The 13720-nt window shown below is 39.4% G+C and overlaps 1 protein-coding gene across 7 annotated transcripts in view; it reads left to right on the top strand.

Annotated features, from left to right (window-relative positions):
* SLC38A1 (solute carrier family 38 member 1) overlaps positions 1 to 13720 on the top strand; it is a 70720-nt gene that overhangs the window by 44608 nt on the left and 12392 nt on the right. For all 7 annotated transcript variants that reach the window (XR_009690526.1, XM_061129409.1, XM_061129390.1 and 4 more), the window contains 7 exons: positions 5041 to 5114; positions 6599 to 6691; positions 7014 to 7095; positions 8079 to 8161; positions 9651 to 9709; positions 9834 to 9947; positions 11327 to 11406. Coding sequence is in view for 6 of the 7 variants with exons in the window: in XM_061129409.1 (XP_060985392.1) it covers positions 5041 to 5114; positions 6599 to 6691; positions 7014 to 7095; positions 8079 to 8161; positions 9651 to 9709; positions 9834 to 9947; positions 11327 to 11406 (585 nt within the window). In the remaining variant the exon portion in view is untranslated. The remainder of the gene's footprint in view (positions 1 to 5040; positions 5115 to 6598; positions 6692 to 7013; positions 7096 to 8078; positions 8162 to 9650; positions 9710 to 9833; positions 9948 to 11326; positions 11407 to 13720) is intronic.

Below are 13720 nucleotides of genomic sequence, written 5' to 3' on the forward strand. Positions count from 1 at the left end.
CGCCAGAGGATCTTCCCAACCCAGGAATTGAACCCACGTCTCCAGCATTGCAGGTGAATTCTTTACCATCTGAGCCACCAGGGAAGCCTTAGGACAGGCCATGGCTATGAATTAAACCATCATGGCCTGTCCTACAGTCCAGTGGCAGAGACACATAATAAAGCAATAAAACAGAAAGATTCCTCTGGCTGCTGGATCCAAGAAAATCAAGAAAAAGGAGACACAGAGATTATCACAGCTGCCCAGAAATTAAAGATGATGGAGACTTGGATTTGAGTAGTGGATGTGGAGATAGGAAAAAAAAGAACTGTATGTATGGATTGGGGTTATACTTTGGAGGCAGAAACGATCAGACACTTGCCAATAAATTAGACACAAGGGACGAGAGAGTAGATGAGAAGTCAGGGGTGATGTCTGCTTGGAACAGTTGTCTGGACAAGGGGCCACTTTCCAGATGGTCTTGTTCCATTCAGAATTAGAACCACACTCAGGATGAAGCTTGAGTCTTCTTGGGTGAAGACGTAGATGAAGGCAGACTCAAGATAGGAAGCTGGACGAGGTAATTGATACATAAGCAAAAAGGATCAAGAATTTAAAAAATAACGGGAGACTGGAAAGATAAAAGGTAATGAAAATAAGTGCAGACCCTTATACTTGACTTTTCAAAAAGTGCACAGGATGGAACCAGGAAGATTGGCCTAACAGCAGTTCCTACCAGAAACTCAATAAGAATGAAAAGTGTGACCTGCTTCCGTAAAAATGGAAACCAAAATAGGTCGCCTTAAAAGAAGCAGGGTGTACAACACAGATTAATAATCTTATTGTGCTTTGCACTTGTTGGACCAAAACTAATGTGAGACCATCATGCACACAGCCATTAAAAAGGATGGATGAACAGCTGAAAGTACTAGAGATGTTCAAGTCAACGAGCACCGTCTTAAAATGAGCACTGTAAAATGAACACCGTTAGATGGACTCTGAGTTGGAAGAAGGGTTAGATTTCAAGTAGATTCAAGTGGGTCTGGAGGGTAAAATAAGGACCCAGGATGAAAATTGCAGCACTGCTTTCAGCCCAGCTGCAATTCCAGTGCGCAGTACTTTCCAGAATCAGGATGCGTTGAACTTGTGTCTCCTGACAGAAGACCTGGCAGACCTAGATGCCTTTGTGCTGGCACAGAGCAGAGAGGTTTCCCATCCTGGCTGAAAAGCTGGGCAGGGTAGTCTCTCAAGGTCTCTCCCGAGTCCAGGAGTCTAGAATTCTGTTTCCTAACCAGCCTCTTGGTTCTCAGGGGACAGACAATCTAGTGGGATGTCCCTGCAGCATGTTTACAAAGTGTCGCTGATGCCTGAGGGTTCTCAAAATTCCTAACCGCCTTCTTCACAAGACTGACCCCCCTCCACTGCTTCCCCAGGGCCTGTGTGCAGTCATGTTCTAGATCCCCTCCTCTTTCAGGCTGAACGTCAGTCTGGACTATTCATACCTTGCCAACTGCCTGGGGCTGAGGTTTGCTTCCCATTGAAACAGGCCTTTTTCAGTAGGCAGCTTTTGCCCCAGCCATATGAAAACTTTTGGTCAGTGGTTAGCAATGGGAAAGGTTTCCCAGGTGGCGCAATGGTAAAGAATCCCCCTGCGGGCTCAGGAGATGCAAAGAAATGCGGGTTCAATCCCTGGGTCGGTAAGATTCCCTGGAGTAGGAAATGGAAACTCACTCCAGTATTCTTGCCTGGAAAGTTCCATGGACAGAGGAGCCTGGTGGACTCTAGTCCACAGGGTCTCAAATAGTTGAACACGACTGAGCACCTGAGCATGCACACGCATAGCAGCATGAAAGCTTATATGACGCCCAGATGAAATGAACAACATGAATCACTTCTGTTCCTCTTAGTTCAGGAACACCAGTTTATGTTTCTCCTCCAGGAAACCAAACTATGTGTCCAGATGTTTACTTGGACAAATAGGGGCACAGGTTTAGTCGTTCAGTCGTGTTGGACTCTTTGTGACCCCATGGACCAGAGTCTACCAGTCTCCTCCATCCATGGAATTTCCCAGGCAAGAGTACTGGAGTGGGTTGCCATTTCCTTCTTCAAGGGATCTTCCTAACCCAGGGATTGAACCCAGGTCTCCCACATTACAGGCAGACGCTTTACTGACTGAGCCACCAGGAAAGCCCAAATAGGGGCACAGATATGCTCAAAATAAATGTTCAAATAAGTCATCTTTGTATCTAAAGTCATTCTTCCTGCTCTTTCTTTTAGACGCCAGCTTCCACTGGAGCCTCTTAACCTATTCTGGGATCTGTGATAACTAATTAGATACCTTATCACTTCTTCTAAGAATCTAAATAGGGAGGTGAATTTTTCTAAGTTTTAATCCCATTAGTGCTAGATTCTGTTACAGGCTAAAGCAGTCTTAGAATTTTAATATATACAGAAGTTGCCTCTTAGTGACAACTTAGAAAAAGCTTTTTGCTCTATATTAGCTTTCAGTCTTGGAAGGGAAGGTGTATGTGTTGGAAGGGATGGAGAAGGGGTCTTCAGGGATTGGCTGTCAGACTTACCATGGGGTCATTTGGTTGGGGTTGTGGCCTGATGGCTCTCAGATATGGGAGCAAGGGGCTTATCATCACTGTGGAAATGATGTCAGTTTGCCAGTGTTAAGTGTGGGGAAGAAGATAGCTGAGTTTCCTGCTGAAATCTTCCCTGATCAGCCCTTTTCTCCCACTTGGAAAAGAAAAGGAAGCGATATGCATGCGTGTGTGCTGAGTCACTTCAGTGGTGTCGACTCTTTATGACCCTGTGGACTGTAGCCCTCCAGGCCCCTCTGTCCGTGGGATTTCCCAGGCAAGAATACTAGAGTGGGTTGCCATTTCCTTCTCCAGGGGATCTTCCCGACTCAGGGATCGAACCCAAGTCTCTTGCGTCTCCTACACTGGAAGGCCGGTTCTTTACCACTGGTGCCACCAGGGGAGCCCTGATACAAGTGAATCATCTCCAAAGAAAGTCCACCCGAAAGAAAGGCAAAGAGACAGCTGGTCCGAGAACACCACGTGGTCCCGGGGTTATTAGCTGGGGGAACAGATGTTTCCTTTGAATCTTTCTTTTGCTTCTGAAGACCCAGTTCTTCTCTGCTGAGGGCCTTTGGTTAACCATTAGGTAGACATTTGTAATTATGCCTCCTACAAGGTACGTATTTTGAAAGGTCATGCTCTTTACTCAATAGCTTGGGGCCAGTGGTAACATGCACCCTTCTCCCCAGCTCAGTCCCATGAGAGTCAATTGAGCAGAGGACACAGTCACTCCAGAAGAGCACAAGGCTAATCCTCAAATTCTGCCCACTCAGCCCCCAGTTGGGAAGCCCAAGCTCGCTGTGCCACACAGAAATAAATCCTCTGTGGCCTGGCGCAGGCACATGTGGAAATTGCCGTTTCGGGTTCAGTGTCACCGTGAGTGAACTCTGAGTGAAACTCAAGGCCTGCTTCCTCAACATAAACATTATCTTCCAAGATGAAACAAAGATCATAGCACAGTTGTGTCCTGTGTCTTACTCTGTGGCATATCAAGTCATGTTCCGCTGCTTATCTCAAAGCTGCTCCATTGCTTAATAAATGCTTGCTCTCAGCTCTTCATGTCCCTCAACCAGAATAAGTAATAAGGGACTTACCCTCTTATTCACCCTCTTACTCCGAGATCTGAGTCAGTATATATCCAGATGCACTTCCTTACAGTCATACATAAATTTCCCTTTATTAGCCGGTCAGTTGTACCTTCACCCAAAGGGTTAGGTTTTCTGATATTTCTCCCAGTATTTGTTTTACCTCTGCCGAGCCCTGTCACTCTTTCATGTTTTCTGGCCAGTCTCTGGCCGTTCATTTTCTCTGCCCTTGACTGTCTTTGCCCCCCGCCGCATTTATCTCCCCATGGTTGAAACATGGGCAAAACAAAATGTTGCAAGACAGGGGAAAGCTCAGAAGCTGTCTTTCTGCCTGGGGCAAGGGCAGGCACCTGAGGAGGTGACATCTGAGCAGGGGTTCAGCAGGTGTGCGGGATGTGGGGTGGTCTGGGAAGAGGCCCTTGCAGAGAGAACTGCACAAGATGCCCAGCACTGCCCAACAGTACTTGCCAGAAAAATAATTGCCTTAATTACTCAGACATGGAATCAGTTGCATGAATGCGTTGTTTCCGGGACATTTTTCCCAACATCAGGAAGTGAGTGGTTTCATCTCGGAGACTGGAATTTTGTTCTTGTTAATAAATAAGCTTTATTTGCAGTTCTTATGTCTGTTTTAACCAAATGATTCCGAAATCTATGTCATCTCCCACATCATTTTTTAACTGTGCTTTTTCTTGAGGAAGGTTTGGCAATGAGCCAGATGTACTAAAACAAAGACATGAGTTCATCATTCAACAAAGTCTTTTCATTACAGTTGATTGTCAGAATTTTCCCATCCATTAAAGGAGGTTCTTTTAAGAGACACTGGGAGCAAAAAAACAGTGAATTATCTCAGTGGTTTAATTTATAGATTCAAAAATAGCCGTAGAGTAATTAGATGGAAAGAACCCTAGACACCATTTGCCTTTATATTATAGGCAAGGAATGTAGGAATGGGAGACCTCAAGCAAGGTGTCCAAAGTCATGTCGCTGACCTATAAGGTCGCTTCATGCCTTCCTCTCTCAGCCCCCACCCCTCCCTTCTCACACTTCCCCTCTCAGATATCACAGAAAGTGTACCATAGACCACAAAAGCTTTCTTTCATAGTGTTGTTTTAAAAGTCACCTCCATTGAAATGATCCCAGAGTGCCATTTATATTTAAGCTCAGAATTACGTAAAAGATTTGAATTCTTGGAGTTACAGTCCAATGAGCAGTTCTTTACTTGGTAGAACATTTCCATTGAAGATGTTAAGGAGGGTGTGACTAATAGGTTCCAGTATTTGGGTCCTATCAGTGAATAGTGTTAACCTATAAATCAGCCTTGACCTTTCTAGAGTTTAAGGTTAGAGTTTTTATAGTTATCACAAGACTTATTTTCTTTGCTTTAGGGTACTTTTGACTTCAGTAACACTGCTGTCTATATATTCAATCAACCTGCTGTTGATCTGTTCAAAGGAAACAGGTAAGCTGTTTGTAAAGCCAGAGTGATAAATTCTCACAGTGACATTTTGAACAAATGATACTCTCCCTGTTCAACATCTTGTTTATTAAAGAAAAACAGTGCTTCGACCTGTTGTCGCTGGAAGACCTATAGTGGTATTTACTTATTTACTTAGAGTAAATACAGGAATATATAAATGCATTTGTTATGAATAGTAAGCAAATAACATTGAAATTTATTTATTTATTTATTTATTTTTTAAACATTGAAATTTAAAGAGAATCCTCAAATATACTTGCTCTTCTAGTTTAAGATGACTTCATTTTAAAGACCTTGGTTTTTCCTTAAGTATTTATAAATTCAGACCGAGGATCCCATGCTTTTATATTATAGGCTCCAAGGTTTTAAGAATAAACAGAGCTTTCATTCTCTTTTGTGCATATTCCAAGGAGAAAATGTGACTCCCAAGCAATGTGGGCGTCAGTGTGCTGTGAAAAGACTTCAAGTTCTCTGGGCAGTGTTATACCTGAAGTGTTTATTTTCTATTCCTGGGACACTGGATTATGTTTGTAATACTTTGACTTTTACGTTAGCTAAAACCACATTGGCCAACCATTACTGTATATAGATGACTCCATTTAACTGGAACATTTTGTAATAAACTGTGGATCTAACCATTGTCTAGTTTAAACATCAGTCTTATGAAAGAATAAACAAAAGTTTAATTATAGTCTAACCCAATTTCTTTCTGTGAACCTTTTGAAAAATGTGAGCTGAACTGTTACAAAGAAACATAAAGCCATTTTTTAAATGAACGGTTTAACATTTTAGTATTTGTTGAGATGAGCCGGTTGAAGACTTTAGAATTTTGCTATAGCCAAATTATTCTCTCGAAAGAGTTATCTGCTGCTTTCTTTTGTGAGTGTCAAATCTTTGAAATAAAGATCAAAATTCTAATGTTGTGGTTATTACATGTTTTATGTTATTATATTTAGAACCCACAAGGCATTGTTGGAATATTATTATTCCTTGTTAGCCTCATCAGTTCAGGTAATTCATTCAAAAGGAACCTTTCTTTCCAGCCATCAGTTTTTATTTTTAAATCAAATTTTTATTTTAATGATATACACCAGACATGAGAATAAAATTAGAGTAGGAATTTCCCCCCAGTAAAGTAGGGAGATTTTTGAGATAATTAAAATAAAAATAAGGCATATGACCTAATCATTTACTTGTAATGCTTTTGTAGCCAACCTGAAAAAAAAATGGTGGTCATATCTGACATTTTAAAAAGTCAACAAGTTAAAAAAAAAAAAAGTCAACAAGTTGTTATTGTTTTGTACTGAGAATGCCTTAATCTTTGCAAAGCCAAGAAGACTATGTATATGATTTTTGATAAAGACACAGTAACTTGGGAAATAGCCAATAGAATGGTGAAATCTTGGCTATTTTTAATGTAGGAAACTCATCATTTTTTCTGTTCTCAACTATGGTTTTTTAAACAGGCTGCATGGTTTATGAAAAGCTGGGAGAACAGGTCTTTGGCACCACAGGGAAACTCGTCATCTTTGGAGCCACCTCCCTACAGAACACTGGAGGTAAAAATATTGTTTGTTCTATGCATTAAAGTTGTGAATGTTATTACTATTTTTTCTAATCTCAGTGGTTGGGTGGCCACATGAATTTTAACATAATTCAAGCAGTATCATTTTCATTGCTAAAATTGTGCAATGAAAGTGAAGCTGAGACAGTAGTCACTTATAACCACTTACACTTAGAACCAGGGGTACTTGGACAGTGTCTATAGTCATCTTTATGTCCTACTGAAGGTTGGTCTAGAGACAGTTTGGTCACCTTTTGTATAGCTTGCAACATGAGCCTCAGTATCTTCTTTCTAAAAATGTTCTCATTTTCTTCTAGCAATGCTGAGCTACCTCTTCATAGTAAAAAATGAGCTACCTTCTGCCATAAAGTTTCTAATGGGAAAGGAAGAGGAATTTTCGTAAGTTATAGACTGCTGTTTAAAAGATAACTAAAATGTTTTTAATTGAAATGTGGGCTAATAACCTAAGTTTTTGTTTTATTAAGACTGCAGAAACAGAATTTTTCCTAGGCTGTTTTTTCTTGGTTTGTTGTTTCTGGGGATATATTAATGAAGGAAGCCAGGAGAACCGTTTGAATCTGAGCATTTAAAAGATAGATTAATCGGCCGTGCTAAGACGCTAAGTCCTGCAACTTCCCAAGAGCTTGAAATCAACATCTATTTTCTGTGAAATAGAACAGATATGGAGTATTTTTAACGCTGAAATAGAACATGCAAAATTAAGACCCAAGACTCTTCCCTAAAGAAGAGACAGAACATTTTGGGAGCAGAATTGACATGAGCCAACCTCATTAAAGATGTAGCTAACCTTGGAAAATGTTGCCTCTGCACTTGGCACACCGTTATGTTTTGTCTACCTCTGTTCAGCAGTTCTTGTCAGTCTTAGTTCCTCTGTCTTCTTTCAAGGGAGAATTGTAGAAGCCAGAGTTCCTAGTGTTCTAGCATCAGGATTCAAGGTCAAATACAAGCGATTAGGGAGAAAGCAATGCCTACCTGTGGTGACTTATTTTTTGACAATATTCACCAAGCCAAGCAAAAATGAACTTTCTCTTTAAATAATTGATAAGACAAGTTGTAATCTGACAGAATGTAATGTGGGCATTCAGCTTTGAAGTCATATAAATAATTCAGAGGGATGGCACGCTTAGCCAGTCGGGGAGAGCAGAGGAAAAGCAGTATCTCTTCCTCAGTCACATGGAAAGAGAGATGATAGTAAATGACTAGTGGTTGGCTTAAAGTGTTTGGATAAAACTGAATAAAAATTACAATTAATGGTAAACATTAGTAATAATAAATTTTTTTTTAAATATTGTGAAATTTTACACCTGAGGAAAAAAGTCACTCTCTAAGAAAATGTGGCTATCTGCTTAAATGCCTTTCAGAGCCTGGTACGTGGATGGCCGCCTTCTGGTGGTGGTAGTTACCTTTGGCATAATTCTCCCTCTGTGTCTCTTGAAGAACTTAGGTAAGATCTTGCTTTTATCACAGTCTCTACAGCACTCAGATGAATCAGAAACCTAATAAAAACAAACAGCTTTGCTCCCTACTTTGACTTGCAGGGTAAAGATTGAGTAAAAAATTATAAGTATTAATGAGGCATGACTTTAAGAGGGGATAAAAACACTGGCTCGTATGTGACTTTGTAAGCAGTCCCTCTACTAAACCATGGAGGGGTAAAGGGGGTCCTGGGGCCAGCAGCAGAAAATGCTCTGTCTAAAAGCCCAAAGTCCAAAAAATGGAATTCTCCTCATAGAAGGTCTTACACACTCTGGTTGTTTAGATGGACAAAATTTCACATCTAATACAGACAGAAAGTGGCTTATATTTTTACCCAGAGGAGAAGGGGACGACAGAGGACAAGATGGGTGGATGGCATCACCAACTCAATGGACATGAGTTTGAGCAAGCTCCAGGAGATGGTGACAGACAGGGAAGTCTGGCAGTCCATAGGATCCCAAAGAGTAGGACAAGACTGAGTGAACAGACAAAAATTATATTATGAATCAGTCTTAAATGATCAGAGTCTAACCAGTCTCAATGATTTGCCTCCCTGAAGGGAGAGAGAGAAATGAAAAGTGGTAGATAATCACTAAGCCGTATCCACTTGGTTTTGACATTTTTGCGTGTGTGCTTATATTTTGAGACAGGAATCCCTGATGTTATGAAAATTTCATGTGTGAAATAATGCAGCCAGACCTCTATCCAGTTCAGTGCCTCTGAAATGCATTTCCTTATAATTCTGGGCTCATTCAAGGGAGACATTTCAAGTTCTTACCACACCTCTGTAGCTGTTCTGTTAGACCTATAAGTAGATTTTTTTTTTTTTTAAAGCTACTTAATTTTCTGGTTTCTGAGTCTGTGTTCAAGCTTTTCTGTGTACATATAGCTCTTTTTAGTGCTAGTGGAGAAGGACTCTTCCCCCACAGAGGTGAGAACCGTGCAGCCCCCAGAGACCACTTAACTCTGCCTTTCTGGAGCTTACAGTGCTTAGAGATCTCCCAGGCATTCTAAGGGGAACAAGGTCGAGTGCCTCGGGGCTCAGTTTATCCCTAGAAATCACTTCCTCTCCTCTGTGCATATTCAGTATGTACACAATAAGTACATAGTCAAAAACTATTGAATGGATCAAGGAGTAAGTGGATTTGGCTATAGGAATTCATTAGAATGCAGCAGCAGAGACTTATAGCCAAATTTGGGAGGCTCTTTTCCCCTGGATTCTGGAAATCTGCATTCTCTAGTGTGTCAGGCAGAACTGGAATCAGAGCACATACTACTGTATTGTTTTACTTTGAAGTCACCATTTTTTGCCAAATAAGATAGCCCTATCAAATAGAAAATCTTATATTCATATTAGCACATATGGATATTATTGGAACCGCAAACTGGGCTTGAAATAATGCATTGAAAGAGGTGATGGATAAAATAATAGTAATAATTCTTTAAATTCTTTTTAGGTTATCTTGGCTATACTAGTGGATTTTCCTTGAGCTGTATGGTTTTTTTCCTAATTGTGGTAAGTGCTGGTTGAAATGGTTGGCCTGGTTTTGCCATAGTATGATGCTGTGTAACAGTTATACATTATTGGGCTTTATTTGATAAAGTTTGATTGTTTCTCCTTTATTTTTTTTTAATGCCAGGTTATCTACAAGAAATTTCAAATTCCCTGTTTTGTTCCAGAGCTAAATTCAACAAGTCCTAATTCAACAAATGCAGACATGTGTACACCAAAATATGTTACCTTCAATTCAAAGGTAAGTTTCTTGGTCCTTTAGATATAAAAATAGGAGTGTTTTTACAAAAGGACATTGTGTTTCTTAAACTTGTTTTAATTAAACTGTCTTTGATGCATTTGTTCTCAAAGGAACAGGGTACCACAGTTTTCAAATGCCACAGTCCATTTAATGACCTTGAAGAAATACACAAATCATGTGTTTCATGCTCCCTTTTACCTGGTTGAGTGTAGAACAACCTAAAGTATTCTCTGTGAAAACCTCTTTCTGCACAATTATCTCAGCTCTGCTATTTCTTATAGTTCTTTAAAAACAGATTAATAACATCCTTAGCCCACTGCTTCTTCTTTTCTTAAAATTAATTTTTTAATAGGAGGATAATTCCTTTACAATGTGTGGGTTTCTGCCATACAACAACTTGAATCAGTCCTGACTATATGTATACCCACTTCCTTTGAGCCTCCCTCCCACCCATCCCCATCCCACAGCTCACTGCTTCTGTCTCGTGGTGACAGAAAGGAATACCTCAAACTTCCCCAGCTTGTACAGTTGAAATATAGACCCTACCACAAACTGGCACTTAAGGAACATTCATACAACATATTGGGGAAGGGTGGACTATGGAAACAGTCAGGCTTGGATTTGAATCCTCAGGCAAATTGTCAACCCCATTTGTAAAATGATGGTTCTATTGTGTATCTTACAGGATTTCTTAGAATGTGCCTGATAACTTTGCTTGGGCAAAATTATGGCATGAGAAATGTTATTTTTCCCTTCTCTGCCAGCTTCTTTTTGCATAAGAAGTTACTATATTGAATTACCTTTTTCTAAGAAGCTAATTTAGATTGATCTCTCACTTGTTCTCTTTAAACTCTTAAAGGTACACCAGAGTAGTGAAGTAGTTTTCTTCTAAGAAAGTCATTTTCTTTTTAGATGCCATATTTAAGCCTGACTGACGCACCCTGTTACAAAGCACAGAGCAGTGAAATGAAGGTGCATGTTCTGGCTGTGTTGCCTCGCCTGTCTTGGAGGGAGCCAGGAGAATAGCACTGGTCTGTCTCAGGATTGTGGGTGGGGACTCAGTGAAATAACAGAGGAAAGTGCTAGTAACCAGCTAGTGCCACATAAATACAGGTGACGCAATGCCTGGAGGAAGTAAAATACTCTGTAGGTGAGCCTGGCTGTAAAACCCCTCTCTGCCAAGTGTCTGATGTCTCAAGCTAGATAAGCTGTCTTAGAAAAGCTGCTCCTATTTTAGATATCAAAGCTCCCCTAATAACCAAATAATCCAAGGATTCTGAAGGGCTGTCAGATAAAAAGACAGCTCAGAATTACTGGGGCTCTACAGTTTTTATGGTAAAAATGCCTTTCCATAACGTTTATTTTTTCCTCTCAAATAGACCGTGTATGCTTTACCAACAATTGCATTCGCTTTCGTCTGCCACCCGTCGGTCCTGCCAATTTACAGTGAGCTTAAAGAGTAAGAGATTTGTTTAATTTTTTTTTGCAGACTGAATCATTTTACAGCCCCTCGTTACTAGGCAAGTGCTGTATCAAAATAAATGGACTCATATCATGAACTTCCACAGCCCAGCTTCAACATTTACTTTGTCATTCTTGAGCAAGACACAAACCTGCATTATACATATGTGGCCATGTATTTTGGCCATAAATGTATAAAAAGCATTTATTATGTGGGCTTTTTCTTATTAATTTGGTTTTTCAAATACTGTGTTACTCAAGAGAGTTCAAGTGTTTGCATTGCTTTATATTACTTGTGATTAGTTTGCAAATGAATAATGGTAATCTTCAGATTGATCTGTGAGCCACTGAATACGCTGAATGTGATTTGCCTTTTGGTTTAGTTGGAAAAGGCTGGTAAATCAGGCATGAAGAAATGAATGTTAAGACCACAACCTGGACAGAAGAATATTGTTGTTCATTTTAAACTATTACAGTGATTATGGATTTGTTTTTGATTGCTCTGCTAAGGAAAATGAAAGGACTGCTTATGAATTCCCTCATGGGTTCTCTTCTTAGCCTACTGTTATCAGACTTTCTACATAAAAATATTTGTCATGCCATAGTCACTTTTTTTGAGATAACTGGTTTACAACTTTTATAGGTTTCATGTGTACAACCTAATATTTCTACTTCCATACACATATGTCCTGCTCACAGAAATATAGTTTCATCCATCACCACACAATGGATCTCCTCTACCCGTCTTGTCCTCCCTCTTCCCCTTCCCTGCTGGTAACCACTACTCTATTCTCTGGAGCTACATCCTTGTAAATTTATCCCTAGATGTTTTATTCTTTTTGTTGCACTTGTAAATGGATTGTTTTCTTAATTTCTCTTTCTGTTATCTCATTGTTAGCATATAGAAACATGGCAGATTTTTGTATGATTTTGTACCTTGCAGCTTTACTGTACTTGTTTATTATCTCTAATTGTTTTTTGGTGGAGTCTTCAGGGTTTTCAGTGTATAAGATGATGTCACCTGCAAATAGTGACAGTTTGACTTTGTTCTTTCCAGTTTGGATGCTTTTTGTTTTTTTTCTTCCCTAATTGCTCTGGCTAGGACTTCTCTTATTAGGTTGAATAAGAGTGGTTAAGAGTGGGCATCCTTGTCCTCTTCCTCATTTTACAGGGAAAACTTCCATTTTTCATTCTTTAGAGTGATGTTTGCTGTGGGTTTGTCATTGCTAATATTTTGTTGAGGATTTTTGCGTCTATATTCATTGGAGATATTAGCCAGAAATTTTCCTTTTTTGTGCTGTCTTTTTCTGGTTTTGGTATCACAAAGATGCTGACCTCATGACATGTTACGAACCATTCCCTCCTCTTCAAATTTTTGGAAGAGTTTGAGAAGGACAGGTGTTAAATCTTTGAATGTTTGGTAGAATTCACCAGTGAAGCCCTCTGGTCCTGGACTTCTGTTTTTCCAGAGGTTTTTGATGATTGCTTCAATCTCTGTACTAGTGATGGGTCTATTCATATTTTCTGTCTCTTCATGAGTCAGTCTTGAAAGGTTATATGATTCTAAGCATTTGTCCATGTCTTCTAGGTTGTCCAATGTGTTGGCATATAACTTTCATAATACACCCTTGTATTTCTATGGTGTCTATTGCTACTTACTCTCTTCTATTTCTGATTTTATTTATCAGGGCCTTCTGTCTTTTTTTCTTTGTAAGCCTAGCTAAAGGTTTGTCAATTTTGTTTATCTTTTCAAAGAATCAGTTCTTAGTTTCATTGATCCTTTCTATTGTCTTTTTAGTTTCTATTTCATTTATTTCCACTCATTTTTATTTCCTTTTTTATACTGACTTTGGACTTTGTTCTTCTTTTTCTAGTTTCTGTAGGTGTCAGGGTAGATTGTTTGAGATTTTTCTTGTTTCTTGAAATAGGCATCATGGCATAGTCTTAAGCTCAGAAAAGATATACAGTATAGTTATCTATTTCCATTTTGAAAGAAAGGTGATGTTATTCAGGATTGAATTCACTCATGATTGGTCCTCTTTCATTTTAAATTGATTTATGACTAAGTTTTGAAGTATTTACATCTACCTATTTATGCATACATTACTCCTATTTTATGATCTTATATTTAAGGTATTTAAACATAAGATAATTAAACAAAAGATGTCTCTGGCATCTTTTAAACTTAATAGTTCTGCTTTTAGTTTGAAGCTTTCTTATGTGGATACTTCTCAATTTGTCTTGTTTTCCATGCTTCCTGTTATGACACAGTCAAATGTCATGCTGCTTGGTGGCATACTCTTGAGTACAAG

Source organism: Dama dama, chromosome 3, assembly GCF_033118175.1.
Source record: "Dama dama isolate Ldn47 chromosome 3, ASM3311817v1, whole genome shotgun sequence".
NCBI lineage: Eukaryota > Metazoa > Chordata > Mammalia > Artiodactyla > Cervidae > Dama > Dama dama.